The sequence below is a fragment of the Myotis yumanensis genome, unplaced genomic scaffold (genome assembly GCF_028538775.1).
Source record: "Myotis yumanensis isolate MYYU_CA2020_CCGP unplaced genomic scaffold, mMyoYum1.0.hap1 SCAF_2, whole genome shotgun sequence".
In the NCBI taxonomy this organism is placed as follows: domain Eukaryota; kingdom Metazoa; phylum Chordata; class Mammalia; order Chiroptera; family Vespertilionidae; genus Myotis; species Myotis yumanensis.
The window spans coordinates 14,602,465-14,618,077 of NW_027223753.1; the positions used below are offsets into that span (position 1 = coordinate 14,602,465).

The window sequence follows — 15,613 nt, forward strand, 5'->3', positions numbered from 1 at the left end:
AAAATCCAAAGATTAGTCTGCATTTCCCCCTCTGTGAATAAAGATGTTTTATTCCTCTGCTCTCGTATACACACATCCACAGAGCACTGGAATGGTTCCATGTCATTAAACCTTTAATTACATAGCTGTTTTCAAAAACCATGTTCAGAGTGGAGGTTTTCCAGAGGGGCTAAGTTGTCAGGTGGCCAATGCAGAAGCTCAGTCCTCATCCCTTCAGCAAATGCCCTCTGCCAGCTCAGGGAAAACCGTCCATGCCTTTTGCCCTACAAAGTCAGAGAGCAATGGCACCAAGGCCATGGCAGGGCTGCGCTGTGTAGCCACCTGGCAGATGTCACCCAGAGGTAAGACTTGGGGATCAACCCAAGCAGGGACCTGGGTTCCCAAGTGCCCTCAACTCCTAGGTCCATGGTGAAGGGAGGCCTCTCAGTCATACTTAGGTGTCCTGGTGGTGAGGTGCCTGTTCCTGTTCTGGTCATTCCCATTTCCGTGTGTCCATCAGTGAATCATCAGACGTGCCCCTATTCCCGCAGTCCCTAGAGCTTCAGGTGAGCAAGGGGCTCACAGTTTACAAGTAGCCTGGGCCACTTTGGAGCTGGTTTTTCTGTTAAGGGCTTGACAGATAAAGGCCCCAGCTTCCAGGAGCTTCTGGAAGTTCACGCCCTTTGAGAAACAAGTTGGAAGATGCAGTAAGTCATGATATGCCCTCAATACCCAGGGAAACATCACATTGGACAGATAACTCTGATACTGAAAAAATAAAGGTGGCCCTGGCCGGTGTGGCTCAGTTGGTTGGAGCATCCTTCCGTACACCAAGAGGTGGTGGGTTTCAGTCCCAGTCAGGGCGCATGCCCGGGCTGCAGGTTCAATCCCCCATTGGGGTGTGTGTGGGAGGCAACCAATCAATGTTTCTTTCTCTCTCTCTCTCTCCCTCTCTCTTCCTCTCTAAAAAAATTTTTTTTAAATGAAAAGAAAAAGTAAAGGTGAAGACAGGCTCTTGTTCCTCTAATGATGGACACCAGCTAGCTGCCTGTGAGGTCATGTCCTTCTGGCATCGCCTCCCCCCTCCCCCCCCCCCCCCCATCCCCCGACTCTCCTTGTATAGGATGCCTCAATCTGTGTCATGCCACCACCAGAATAGGAATCTATGTCGGTCTTGTTCAGTACTCCATCTCCAGGGCCTAGCACAGGGCCTGGCCCACAGTGGTCAAAGGTACATACTGAAGCAATGAACTGAGGCAGAGGGAGTAAAAACACCTCCTGAAAGGGCGACTCCAGAAAACCTGTTCATAGCAATAGCTCCTATTTACTGATGTGTACTATGTGCTCAGTTCTGGGCTAAGCATTCTACGTTTTCGTAGTTCATCTCGGCCCTACAAGATAGATGCTATTATTATTCCCATTTTGTAGGCTCAGAGAGGTGAAGTCATTTGTCAGTCACACAGCCTGTGAGTGGCAGGACAAGGTTTTAAACCCAGGACGATCTGATCCCAAAGCACAGCTGCTGTGCTTCCGGTTCACACTGGCTGCCCTTACTGACAGAGCCCTGGGGGCTAATTCCACTGCCTCCTTCTACAGAGAACAAAACAAAGGTCTAGAGACAACTGACTCATTTCATGTCACACACCTGACCCTTTTGGGGGGCTCTTTCCTTACACCCTGGTGCCTCCTTAAACCAAACTGTCAAACTCATACGGAGAGCCTGGCCTTCTCTGGGCCTGGATCACCCACACTCTGCTATCTCAAAAGTACACAATAATCCCCTGGCATCCTTCCCCTCTTAACTGCTCCTCCTTCCCTCTTCCACTGGCCCCCAAAAAACAACTAAACAAGCCCATCAGCTTCTGTCCCCTGGTTAGTTCAGGGCTGTGGCCGCAGGGGCAGACAAGCTTACCGTGTGAATGCCCAAGCCCTCCAGCATGTAGACCAGGTCCTCGGTGGCCAAGTTTCCCGATGCCCCCTGTGCATAGGGACAGCCTCCAAGTCCTGCCACAGAAGAGTCCACGACGCTCACTCCCATCTGGAGATGAAAGGATGGTGACAAGGCTGTCACCGTGGGGGCCAAAGCCGACAAAGCGGGTCCTTATAAACCTCCCAACTGTCTGCTGCCTGAAATTCCACTGCAAGTTATTCATTCCTTTGGTTTATGATTCTGTTAAAGTGGAAATCCCACTGAAAGAGAGAGTGTTCCTCTTTTTAGCTCCGGGCCAGTGTGAGGCTTTTTGGTGTATACTGTTTCCTCTGCCAGGAACATCCCCACTCAGTTCCTTCAATAGTTTCAAGGTTCCCTCTTACCCTTAAGGCCTCAGCCTACAAGTCACTTCCTCAGAGAGGCCCTTCCTGATCATGGACCTCAAGTCACCGCCTTCCACTGAAGGGATTTCAGATCCCTGTTGTTTACTGTGATTCATTTATGCACCCTCCCTCACAAGGCTGCTCTCTAACCCCAGGGACCCAGGCCATTTCCCCAGGTCAGTCATCTCCTACTCTCTTAGATGACTGTTCCCTTTCTCCTCCTTAAACTTCTAACAGACCTTAACACATTGCGTACCGCATAGAAATCTCTAAGACATACGCCAGGGACCGCACGTTTCTGGGCAAACTGCACGTTATTTAAATCGTCATAATGCACTTTAGGTGTTGTTTTTCAATAATTATAACATTTTTATTTACAAAAACAAACAAACAAAATTCCTAGTACTTTTTTAACGTATGGTACTGCGTAAAACATTTTCCTCTATGAAGAGGGACCAAACAAAATTTACATAAGTATCTAGATTCGCTCCTTTTTCCATGGGCGTGAAAAACGAGAACACTCGTGAGTGGTCCTTAACAGATGGTGCACGAAACACGAGAAAACTCCTGAGCGGTACGAAATGTGTTAACAACCTTGACAACCACAACTCTGAGAAAATAGACCCAGAAAGTAATAGAGTCACCTGAGACATGAGCCTCTCCTAAAGACAGCAGGGTAGAATGAGACTAATGCTCCAGCAAGGTAGCCTATGGTCAGACACTGAGAACGTTCCTTCTAATGGGCAGCCAGGCCATGGACTCCTCATACAGGACCAGCCCACAAGAAGCAAGCCTCAAGGGAAACCCAACCTGAAGTTTCAGTCCAATCTCTGGGAAGCAGCATTAAGGCTCTCCCTCTGACCTCTGCCTACCTCCCCACTGCCTGGCTCCTTGCCTGCTACTCCCACAGAGGCGCTCGCACACTCAAACCCGCATGTCATCCAGGACCAGGGCCCAGTAGTCCTCCCCGAACCCTCCCTCAGTCTCACAATGCAGTGCTGCCCAGCCACCTCTGCTCCCTGTTCAACTGCTGAACTTCGTCAGGTCCTTCAAGCCTCGCTTAGGCCTTTTCTGGCAAATCCTCTCTGACCTCCCCGCTGGGGTGGGGACCTTCCTCAGCCTGTGCTTCCTTCGAGCATTTGTCATAATGCATGAGGATTATCCCCTAACTCCTGCACTGTCGCCCCTAACACACAGACATAAGAACTTTTGGGGCAGGGTCACATGTCTATGTCCATCATAGTGAGCCCAGGCCCTGTCACACAGGTACCAGCATTTAGCACAGTGAAGGCTTGCTGAAAGCACAGATGAAACACAGGTGTCCTGCCGCCACGTCCTTTGGGGGAATGGACACATGCCTTTCTCCCGGGACATGCCTGTATTACCTGCAGGGCCATCAAGGTGTTGGCCAGGGCCTGGCCATAGGTGTCATGACAATGGACAGCCAGGGCAGACACGGGCACCTCGTGCATGACAGCAGACAGCATATCCTTCATGATCCCAGGGGTGCCCACGCCGATGGTGTCCCCCAGGGAGATCTCATAGCAGCCCATTGAGTACATCTTCTTGCTGACCTGGGAAAACAAACAGGCACATGGAGGACATCAGATTCCCCAGCCAAGGGTCCAAGGCTCCGAAACGGGTCCTTGGCCTGTCCAGAACACCTCCATGTCTGAGCACTAAACCAACCGATCACAGGCTCCTTACAACTTTGAGTGGAATGATATTCCTCATTCTTCTCGTCAGGACACCGGATGTCAGGGGCAGGCTCTGGGCTCCGACCCCTGTGCTTTCCTCCCACCCAGGTCTCAAACTCCAGTCCTTCCCTTACCGTCTTCATACACTGTGGCAGACCCAGTAAAACTGACCCCTTTCTGTAGTCTTATCCTTGGTGGGAAGGTCTGTGAAATCAGGCGTCAGAGGTGCCAGCTTTATATTTTTAACAGAAGTACGTAACTATTTAAATGTTTAGAAGCCTGTTTACAAACCCCTAAAATCACTGCAAAACCAGAGCAGTGTAAGCCCGGCCCAAGGAGATGCTTCCCTACACCGTGCAGCTGAGAAGGCGGAGGAAGGATGTGGCGGGGCCAACACTCAACAATGGTCTGCGGCACAAAGGAAACGGTGAGGAGGGACAGCAGCCCGCAGCCGGCGGGGGCAGAGCGGAGGAGCGGCTCTGGAGTGAGCCGACGCTGGGTTAAAATGGCAGCTCTGCGCTCACTAGCCGAGGGATCTTGGCCGGGGACTAACTTTCCCGAGCTTCAGTTTCTGCTTCTGAAAACAGTGGCAACAGGAGGCTGAGCCGTGGAGCACAGCAGTCACTCTCAATCCCGGATGCCACAATGACCATTCCTCATTTTTGGATGCTACCTGGTTTTGGGGAAGAGCAAGCGGGCTTTGGAGGTAAACAAGATGGGGGTGGAGACCCGGTGGCACCATTGGCAACCTGCATGGCAAGTTAGTCTCAACAACAATACCGAATTTGCAGCGTGGTTTTGAGGACTAAATACCATGAGTTCTTGTGTCGCTCACGCTCAAACTCAGTTTCCACACTGTATCCTCAGGGCTGACTTGGTTGCTGCTCAGAGGATGTGAAGTGGCCTCTCTGACCAAGACAAGGCACTGCAAGAACCCTGGGGCGGGGGGGGGGGGGGGGGGGGGGGGGTCCTCTCCAAAAAGGATTATCACCTCAATTATTGCCTGTCCACTAACCAGACTGGAAACTCAGTTGGAGGCATTTTACTCTGCGGGGAGGGCAGGGGTGTTAACAAGGAATGAGTGGCCCATCAGGAAAGGGTGGCGAGGGGAACCTATGCACTCAGGGGCAGGCAAGGAAGCCAACCTCACAACCCCCCACCCTGACACTCACACACACCTCAGCTACTTTGGCTGGGGAGATCTTCCCTTCATAGGGGCATCCAAGCACACAGGAGACGTATCTGTGGGAAGACAGGGGAATGGTGTCAATGCCCCTGGCTTCTTTGGTCAGCAGGGCTGAGGCAGGGGGGCTGTCTGACACACATTCCTGTTTAGCCGCAAATCAAAACCTGAACCTGGGCAGGAGGCCAAGTGCCTGGAAAGGCTAATTCAATGAAGGTTGTGCCACTTAGTGCCTTGGGGGCAGTGGAGAGCCACTGCAGGGAAGGGCGGGACTAACAGGCCTGCAGTTCAGGAAGCAGGGGTGGGTGGCATAGGTTCTGCAGAGGCAGCCAGAGACCAGCAGGAAGGAGGAGCTGGAGAAGGCACTATGAGCAGGCACCTGAGCCGTACAGAGGTGGGGTAAAGCAGAGCATGGGCCAGAGTAGCTGGGGCCCATACGCATCGGAGGGGACCAGGGACCCATGAACCCAAAGGCAGGGATAAGAGCTGGCTGGCCTGCTCTGGAGAGCTGCCAGACAATTCATTCACTCAATTATTCAACTGATATTTACCGAGTTGCCCACTATGGGCCAGGCACTAGGGAAGCTCAGTGAGCCAGACTGACAAGGACCCACCCTCACAGTGCTTATTTCAAATCCAGGAGATAGCTGATTAAGGACAATCAACGAAATCATCTCAGAAAGTGACGTGCTACGAAGGAAAGGACCGGGAATGCGCCAGGAGCAAACAGAAGAGGCCAACAGTGGCTGGGTGCCTTGGGAAGACCTCTGGGAAGACAGGACGCTGCAGCTGGGAGACGGGGACGGCCACAGGGAGAGCATTCCCGGCAGAGAGGACCCAGTGCAGACGCCCTGAGTTGGCAGAGCAGGTGTGTTCAAGACACGGAACAAAGGAACAGCTGAGGCACGGAGAGCAAGAGGCAAAGAAGTAGGACATGAGGTTGGAGAGTTGGGCATGGGCTTCATTACACGGTCATGTGAACTACGGTAAGAAGTTTGGGTCTTGGATGGAGGTGGCTCCTATTTCCACCCACACCATTGGGCCAGGGGCTCCACGAAAACCTTTTAGAGTCTACAAAACTATTCTGCATGTTCAGAGGCATAACGAATATTTCGTGGTTAAATAACTTCAGCCTCAAAGATCTCAGTATATTTTTCTTTTCTGTTTTTTAAAATTCTCATCAGAGGATACGTTTTTTACTGATTTTGGGGGAGACAGAGAAAACATTTATGTGACAGCGAAACATTGATCAGTTGCCTCCCCTACACACCCTGATCCGGAATCGAACCCACAACCTGGGTATGTGGCCTGACTGGAAATTGAACCCACAATCTTTTGGTGTAGGGGATGACACTTCAAACAACTGAGCCACTTGGCCAGGGCTCAATATAGTTTTCCATTTAAATTCTCCCCCTCGCCGAAACCGGTTTGGCTTAGTGGATAGAGCATCGGCCTGCGGACTGAAGGGTCCCAGGTTCGATTCCGGTCAAGGGCATGTACCTGGGTTGTGGGCACATCCCCAGGAGGAGATGTGCAGGAGGCAGCTGATTGATGTTTCTCTCTCATCCATGTTTCTAACTCTCTATCTCTCTCCCTTCCTCTCTGTAAAAAATCAATAAAATATATTTTTAAAAATAAATAAATAAATAAATTCTCCCCCTTATTTCCCAATCGTTGCTGAGCAGGGAAAAGAGAGATACTGAGAAAAGAGCAGTGGGCTTGGGTGCAGGCAGACCTGACAAGCCCCTGCTTCCCCATCCATCCATCCATCTGCCCATTGGTTCCTGAGCACCTACTGTGTGCTGGGCCTTGAGTTGGGAGAGGGGCACACCTGGACAGAGAGAAGTGTGGGTTCAGTCTAGCGGGGTGGGAGGCAGGAGATGATTTAACAAGTAGCCAAGTGTTATGTTAGAGGATGTCTAAGGGACTATGGGAGCCCAGAGGAGGAGCACTACCTCCAGGTAAGGGGCAGAGAAAGCTTCTTGGAGAAACTGGCATCCGTGAGGGGCCCTGAAGGGTGAACAGGAGTTAGTCCTGACAATTAGGATACAGGAGGAAGAGAGTGCTGAGACTATGGGAAGTGTGTGTAAAGGCCCAGAGGCAAGGAACAGGTGACAATGGAAAGACGTTCCAGTTGGGCAGGAAGGGAGCAGTGACCAAGGAGGCTGCTCGGAGAGCAGAGGCTGACTCACACAGGGTCTTGTGAGCCAAGTGGAGTTGGGAGTCACTGTAAGGTGTCTAACCAGGAAGTGATGTGGTCAGATGTGCATTTTTTTTTTTTTAAATCAAGGGTGTTTTTATTGATTTTTAGAGAGAGGGGGAAGGGGGGTAAAGAGAGATGTGAGAAACACTGATCAGTTACCTCCCATATTCCCCCAACTAGCAATCGAACCCACAACCTTTATTGGTGCATGGGACAAAGCTCCAGCCAACTGAGCCACCCGACCACGGCCAGATGTGCACTTTTGAAAGCACTCTGGCTGCGATTTGGACAGCTGTGTGACCTTACAGCAGACTCTTCATCCTTCCTGAGCCTGTCTTGTCATCTGTAAGTGGGGCCAGTCCCCTCCTTGCTGGCCAGTTGTGAAGTTACATATGACGATTCCTGGCACTGCTGCTCTTACAGATGTGGTCTGGAGGCTTAAGAGGCCTAGGGGATTCTTTGGGAACGTGTGAAGCGTTGGTGGTGTAGCCAAGAGTAAACTGACCTCCACAAAACGGGTCTAGTCCTGTCCTACTAGATTTCCTCTGGTGAACTGACCCAAAGACCAGGTTTGGAGAAAGCGCTTGCTAGGATTTCTTGTGACCACATCTACTTGGGAAAGGATGTCACGGTGTGGGGCTTAGGCTGTCTGCCCACAGGATGAGTTGTGGGGGAGGGTCACTTGGGTCAGAGTCTGGTACTGGCCAGAATGGTACTGAGGAAAAGACAGGCAGCACCGAGGTGGTCTGACTCACCCCCGCACAGGGATACCGGCTGCCTGAGCTGCCTTCAAGACTTGGTCAAACCGCTGCAAACTTTCATCTATGGAGCAGTTGATGTTCTTCCTGGTGAAGAGCTCGGAGGCAGCTCCGAAGATGCTCACTTCCTTCGCTCCAGCAGCCACCTGCCAACAGCCAGGGAAATTCCTTTTAGCATTTTCCTCTTCAAGGAACCCTAGAGTGGCAAAACCCTTGTCTTAACGTGAATTTTATGATATATGAATGTTATGGATTGAATTGTGTCTCCCAAAAAAAGGTATGTTGAAATCCTAAACCCCAGTACCTCAACATGTGTTCTTATCTGGAAACAGGGTCATTGTAGATATAATTTATTAAGATGAGGCCATATTGGTTCCTCTCTAATATGACTGGTGTCCTTATAAGACAGCGGCCATGTGAAGACAGAGAGACATGAGGGGAAGGCCAGTGAAAATGGAGGCAGAGATTGGAGCGATGCACCTACAAGCCAAGGATGTCAACGATTGCTGGCAGTCACCAGAAACTAGAAGAGAGCATGGAACAATCCACCCCAGAGCCCTCAGAAGAAACCAACCCTGCCGACACCTTGACTTCAGACTTCTAGCCTCCAGAACTGTGAGAAGATACATTTTTGTGATTTTCAGCCACCTAATTTTTGGTATTTTGTTATGGCAAGCCTGGAGAATTAATACAGTGAATTATCTTATATAATAAAAGCCTAATATGCTAAATGTCCAGGTGTCCATTCAACCAATCAAAGCATAATATGCTAATGATATGCTAAGGCTGCTCAACTGCTCGCTATGATGTGCACTGACCACCAGTGGGCAGACACTCTAACTGGTAGATTAGCTTGCTGCTGGGGTCCGGCAGATTGGGACTAAGCGAGACAGGCCAGACACGCCCTGGAGCCCTCCTGCAGTCCCTTCTCAGCTGGTCAGCCTTGCATGTCGCTCCCCGGCCCTGATCAGTTCCACTCCCCCGCCTGAGTGCATGAATTTTGTGCACCGGGCCTCTAGTACCTCAATAAGAAAGAAACCTTGGCCTTCCCTCGGGGACCTGCTATGACCACTCTGGAAGTCAGTCACTCCTAAAAGAAGCTTTTTGCCTCAATTTGGCATCAATATCTCCAATGATGTTCTCATCTAAAGTTATAAGAAAGTTGGCAGATTCTAGCAACTACTGATGAAGCTCTATGGAGTGCTTGCTTACCTTTCTCTAAAGAGGAAATGGGTAAGAGCAACAAAACTGCCATTGATTAAGCACTTATCTTCCACCAGGCTCTTGCTAAGAAATTCATGTCCATTTTATCTTCTGAAATCTTCACAATGTTACCCTATCACAAAGCCTATTTTATAGGCGGAACCTGAGGCCTGTCAAGACCACAGAACTGGGAGTGGCAAGGCCAGGACTGCCTCGTCTGTCTGACTGTGCTCACCACCACTGGAGACAGCCCTCAGACAGATGTCCCAGGACAGGGACTGAGGCCCAGGGACAAGGCAGGGACCAGTGCCATCCATCTCATTTCTGGGGCCCCACCAACAAGCTTACCGCTGCCTGATAGCCTTTGAAATTTGGGGTCAGGACTGGGTAGTTGATGCCAGGAAACTTCTGGATGCCCTTCAAGACTTCGATGTGGTCAGCCATCTGGAACCAAAGGAGACATGGCAGAGTCATCAGCAAGGGCAGGCCGAGAGCTCAGGTACACAAAACCATTTTATCACAAGATCCCTGTTCTCCAGGCCCTTGGAGAATGAGTCCTTCTGCAGAGCTGAGTCTCCCCAAGGCCTTTATTATTTGTGTGACTGCTGATGGGCCAGGAGGCCCCTGGGTGTGGGCAATGGCCCCAAGTCCTCCATATGGCTAATACTGTCAGCTGTACAGAGCAGTGACCACAGTAACAACACTAGCCGCCATTACTGAGAACACACTCCAAGCCGGGCACTGGGCTCAGCTCCTCTGTGTTATCCCATCAGCTGGGACAGGACCTTTCTCCCCACGACTACCTCTGTGAAGCAGGCAGAATCCACCGGCCAGGCCTAGAAATTCTAGCTTTCCAGGGCCAGAAGAGGTCACCTTCAACCTGTAGAGGGATGGCCTTAGCAAGGTCACCAAGCAATTCCGGGGCAGAGTCCAGACTGAATCCAAGCCTCCTGCCTCCCGTGTTACAGACCTCTGAAAGCCAGAGACCAGGAAACCTATGTTCCTGACTTCTAATTCCTCTTCCAGGGCAACTACAAACCTTTCCATCCCTCTCATCTGAAAATCTCTCACTGAGGGCGGGGACTCACCTGAGGAACCCACTTGGGAGACACAAAGCTGGTGGCTTCTATAACGGGGAGTCCTGCTTCAGAAAGCATGTCTATCATCTTGATTTTCACTGGAGTAGGGACAATATTCTGTAATGGAAAGACAAACACTAGAAAAGACAGCTCAGCAAAGTTAGGAAGAAAATGGCCTCAGAAAGCAGTGCCTATTAGTTCAAAGTTTTTGCTACAGCAAACACTTCACTATCTCAACTTTTAAACACTAATATGAATTCACATGTAATCCTCACCAACAGATAAGGTACAAAGTGTCTTCAAATTCTACAGATAGCATTTTGCAGTGGAGGCAGCTTATCATCTGAAATGGCATTAATACTTACATGGAAGCCATATTTTTCTGCCATACAGGCTTTTTCTTAACTGAAAGTTTGTTAATTAATTACCCCATCATAAACAAACGGAGAGCAATGTACTCTGGCCTGAAAGGGCAGAGATGACTAACCTTCTGGTTCTTATGAGATGGGGCCCCCAAAGTATTACATCCTCCTTTTCCATCTCCCAAGTGGCACCTGATCTCATCCTCACATGGTCAGCCTACTGTTTCTCTCCCTCCCCCACCATGTCTAGTTGCTAAGCAGCTTCTATAGGTCCCTTTTCCCAAATCTAATACCATTAGTCCATCATCCCATGTATATTATGGCCTGGTCTCACTCCACCAGTTCATCCCACAGGAATCACCCTAGAACACTTTCCACTGTCTCACTCTGCCACTCAAAAGCCTTCCGTGGCTCCCTAGTGACTACAGGACCAGGTAAAAAATCCTAAGGATTTCAGGTCCCTCCATACCCTCCCCCACGATTTCTCTTGCACTGCTTTAGTGTAATCTATTCCACAGATAATTCTGAGAGCGCTTCATATTCCAGGGATTGTGCTAGGTGGTAGGCAGTACTGCAATGAGCAGACAGACATGATTCTGCCCTCATGGGACTTATAGTTTTTGTTTCTAGCACATGCTCAACATTAAAATTAGTCTGGTCTACTTAAAAAAAAAAAGCTTTCTTAATGAAAAAATAGTTAATACATGATAGTTTTGAAAACACATGCCAAAAAAAGAAAGAAAGAAAAGAAAGGAAACCACCCTTAACACCTCCCAGATATGTAACTTTCTAGATCTGTGCAGTCCAGTATATTAGATACACGGTTATATAAATTTAAGTTTAAGTGACATGAAAATAAAAATTCATGCTAGTCACATTTCAAGTGGTCAATAGCCACATGTGTTTGTCTAGTGGCTACCACATGGGACAGCTCTGGAACATTTCTATCTTACAGGAAGTTCTACTGGACAGCACTACTCCAATTTTCTTCAGGTTGTAAGGAACATCCCCAAGGTTAAATCTTTGCGTGTGGCCTTCATGACTTCCTTTGGATAAATCCTCCTACAAGGAATTGCTGGATCTAAGGCACGCCCTCGCCCTCACACTACACTCCCCCAGCACTCATCGTCCACCCCACCCCACTGGGCCTTGAAATGGACCTGGGGCTACCACACCGGTTGCATCGCCATCGTAGATTGTTTAGCCGGCACAGGAGCCTGCCGTTCTCCCCACCAAGCCCGAGGCTGGTGATCGTGTCTTGCATCGATAGCTCTGTCAGTCCATCCCTGCTGCACCTACCCTACCACACGAACTCTCAACGCTCAGAAACAACTCTTGTGGTTGATTTCCAACTTTACCTTCTCATTTTGTAGTCCATCTCGGGGACCAACTTCCACAATTTTCACCCGCTTTGGGAACGTACTCACAGATGAGGTGCTGACCTTTGGTTTAAAAGGATAAACAAAAAGTAAAACAGGAACAGATGGTCACAGTTCCCCAGGGGGTGCGCGCGCACACACACACACTCACACACGAGGAAGAGGCGATGTGACCACCCCCCCAGTTGGGAAGGAATGAAAGCACTTTGATTTTTCCCACGGTGACTAATGGGGCTTACTGTGCAATATGTTAGAGTGGTGTTTTACCATACTTTTTTGGGTAAATTTGTGGAACTCATTATTTACTTATTAAAAAAAGATTTTAACTGGCTTGTAGAAAGAGACAAAGACACTGACTTGTTGCTCCAACTCATTCATGCACTGGTTGATTCCTGTACGTGCCCAGACCTGCCCAGGGCCTGCAACCTTGGCTTATCGGACGCCTCTAACCAACTGAGCCACCCACCAGGGCTTCGAACTCATCTACAATAATAAAAGCTTAATATGCTAATTAGACGGGACGTCCTTCGGGACGACCTTCTGGAAGAAGCTGGGGCTTCGAGGGAAGCCTGGTCTGGGGAAGCCGGTGAAGTAGCTGGGGGAAGGAAGGGCTACTCTTGCACGAATTTCGTGCATCGGGCCTCTAGTTATTGTAATACTTGAACAGATGTAAACACCTAACTTACACTCCTCTTGTTCCTTTCTGCCTGTGTGACTAACTGTGGATGTTGCATAATGAAACCAAATAAACCCACGAAGTGGGGAGAAACCCCCCCAGAGGGGCAAATCTGAAGGAACGGATCCATCTTCAGAATACTGGCCCCGGAACCAACATTTCTCACCGTTTGACTCACCTCTGGTCTGTTCTAGAATTAAGAGCAGAAGGACTATTTCACTTAGAAGCGGGAATAACAAGAGCCAGGCTCCCCGCGCAGGCCCATCTCCAGCTTCCCGCGCCCGGGCACCCCCACCGCCCAGCAGGTGCGCAGTAGGCGAAGCCGGGGCGACCCTGCTGCTCCCTCGGAAGCGGGGCGACCGGCGACACTTCACAAGCCAGAGCTGGAGAGGCCGCGGCGCAATGAGAGGGAGAAAGGTGTCAGGGTCACGCGAAAGCGCCTAGAGCAGGGAATTAGGGCACCGGCAAGTCGCCCCCCTCTGGGCCTCAGTTTCCCTCATGACCCGCAGGGATTTGGGGTGCACAGAGGGTCTCAGACTTCAAGGTCCGCCTGACTCTGGCCTGAGGAACTCTCTGGCTTCACTTCTCAGAACAGCTGACACGAGCCACGCCCCCGACCCGAGCGTCACGGTGCAGAATGGCCGCCCGTCCCCGGCGGGGCACTTACAGCCCTGACGGATGCCAAGCCCACCAGTCTCTGCCGCAGCGACCCCCTCATTGTCGCCATCTTGGCTCAGCTGACCCGGCGGAGGCCGGGAGAGGCCCGGGGCCCACGTGACTACACACCTCCAGGTGGGCGTGGCCCGCCTGAGGGGCGGGCCTCCGAGAGACGCGGTGACGCGTGACGCCCTACGCTGGCCCCGCCCCCAGCCCCTCCTCCTCGATTCCTCCCGGCCCGGTTCTTCCGGACCCGTTCCCGGGTGTTTCTAAGCTCCCTGTCATTGGCCGGTGAAGTGAGACCTAGGACTGTAAAGGTGAACAAAAATTAGCCAAAGCTTTTGTCTTCATAGGCTTAGAGTCTGGAAGGTGTGGGAAGACATATTAATAATGTCGATGAAAGAATGGTCAGTCTATAGAAAACTCATCGTTTGAGCCAAATTTTGAGGACATGCCAGGAAGCAAAATCTCAATGGAATAAGTAAATGCTCTGAAGAATTGCGGTTTTGGAACTTTATACATTAGAATCAAAGAAGGCGCCGTAAGGAGGGTTATATGAAATCGATTGGTGGTAGATGAAGAAGGCACTAGAGCTCTAACCGGTTTCGCTCAGTGGATAGAGCATCAGCCTGCGGATTCCGGTCAAGGGCATGTACCTTGGTTGTGGGCACATCCCCAGTAGGGGGTGTGCAGGAGCAGCTGATTGATGTTTCTCTCTCATGGATGTTTCTAACTATCTATCCTTCTCCCTTCCTCTCTTTAAAAAAATCAATAAAATATATTTTTTTTAAAAAGGCACAAGAAACAAAACAAAAACACTAACAAGAAAGCAGAACAGTAGGAAATTTCTAGGATTGGATTAAAAGCAAAACAGAAAGACACTTCCTTTACATTGGTGGGTACAGGATAGTTAATAATTAACATGCACAGTACATAGGGGTGGTATGTGGACAGTAACAATGAGGAGCTTGCTCTGTGGTCTCCTGCTCTGTTGGTCTTGTGCTTTGGTGCCAGAAGTTGTGCCTCTGACATTTCAAAGTTACGTTATACTAGACACATAAAGACGATAAATACATAGGCTCAACGTACAAACTGACCTTTGTTACGTAAGCTACAGGCTTATGACGTGACTAACCACCATGACCCACTTTAGTTAGGAATTTTTATGTTCAGACCATCCTGTATGGGTTATTTTCGGTCACCAGTTTGTAAGGCCTGCCACGTGCCTTCTCCCTCTCCAAGGTGTCAGGTTTAGTATGTGGCCCTTTTTTTTAATATATAGTATTTGCATAATTACTACCTTTCACAATAAGATGAAGCATTGCTATTTGCCACACACACTGTTTGAGTTCTTTGCATGTATTAACATCACTATCTTCAGAATTCAAATGCTGGTAGTTGACTCTAGAGAGAAGCATCCTTTGCTTTCATACCTTGAAGAATAAGTTAGACATCCAGGTAAAGAGGATACAAGAAAAGCTTTCCAGACAGAGAGCATAGCATATGCAAAGACTCTGAGGCAAAGAATTCTTAGAGCAGTGTTTTTCAAAATACATGTTGTGGTCATAATATCAACGTAGTGGATACCAACTTAAAAAAAAAAAAAGTTGTGCATTGTATAAGTACTAAGTACTGCTTTGCAAAACTTTTGTTATTACATATGTCAAATAGGTTGCAATGTAAAATAAATTTCTTACTGCAGACAGTAATTAGAAGTGTTTGAAAACATTGTTTTGGAAACATGAAACTAAGGCCAGAATGATTGGAGAGCAGAGAGGGAGTAGGAAGGGGACTTCCTACTAAAATGAGAGGGATTAGCAGGCACCATACCATAAGGCTTTGGAGATTCATATCAATAACAGCTATCCTGCCCTCACCGGGTGACTCAGTGGTTGGAGAATCTTCCTGTACAACAAAAGGCTGCAGGTTTGATTCCTGGTCAGGGCATATGCCTAGGTTTCAGGTTCGATCCCACATATAGGAGGCAACAAGTCAATGTTTCTCTCTCAGATGGATGTTTCTCTCCCCCCCCTTTCTCTCTAAAATAAATTTTTAAAAAATATATTTTATTGGTGTTTTTTTTTATAGAGGGGAAGGGAGAGGGATAGAGAGTTAGAAACATCG

The 15,613-nt window shown here is 49.3% G+C and overlaps 1 protein-coding gene and 1 long non-coding RNA gene across 3 annotated transcripts; one reads left to right on the top strand and one right to left on the bottom strand.

Annotated features, from left to right (window-relative positions):
• Nucleotides 1-22: 22 nt before the first annotated feature.
• HMGCL (3-hydroxy-3-methylglutaryl-CoA lyase) lies at nucleotides 23-13,593 on the bottom strand. Of its 2 annotated transcripts, none has more exons than XM_070404343.1 (9): nucleotides 13,500-13,593; nucleotides 12,136-12,219; nucleotides 10,425-10,532; nucleotides 9,685-9,780; nucleotides 8,131-8,279; nucleotides 5,168-5,231; nucleotides 3,678-3,866; nucleotides 1,892-2,017; nucleotides 23-660 (listed from the first exon to the last, which is right to left on the bottom strand). In XM_070404343.1, the coding sequence occupies exons 1-9, from the start codon at nucleotides 13,557-13,559 to the stop codon at nucleotides 559-561; spliced, it is 978 nt and encodes a 325-aa protein (XP_070260444.1). In that variant the 5' UTR covers nucleotides 13,560-13,593; the 3' UTR covers nucleotides 23-558. The 2 variants fall into 2 exon arrangements, with proteins under 2 accessions (XP_070260444.1, XP_070260445.1); XM_070404344.1 differs by lacking the exon at nucleotides 13,500-13,593 and adding an exon at nucleotides 13,011-13,150.
• On the top strand, nucleotides 4,607-8,817 carry LOC139002994 (uncharacterized). Its single transcript, XR_011470202.1, has 3 exons — nucleotides 4,607-4,695; nucleotides 5,813-6,158; nucleotides 8,539-8,817. It is a non-coding gene; the product is annotated as an uncharacterized lncRNA (long non-coding RNA).
• Nucleotides 13,594-15,613: the final 2,020 nt, after the last annotated feature.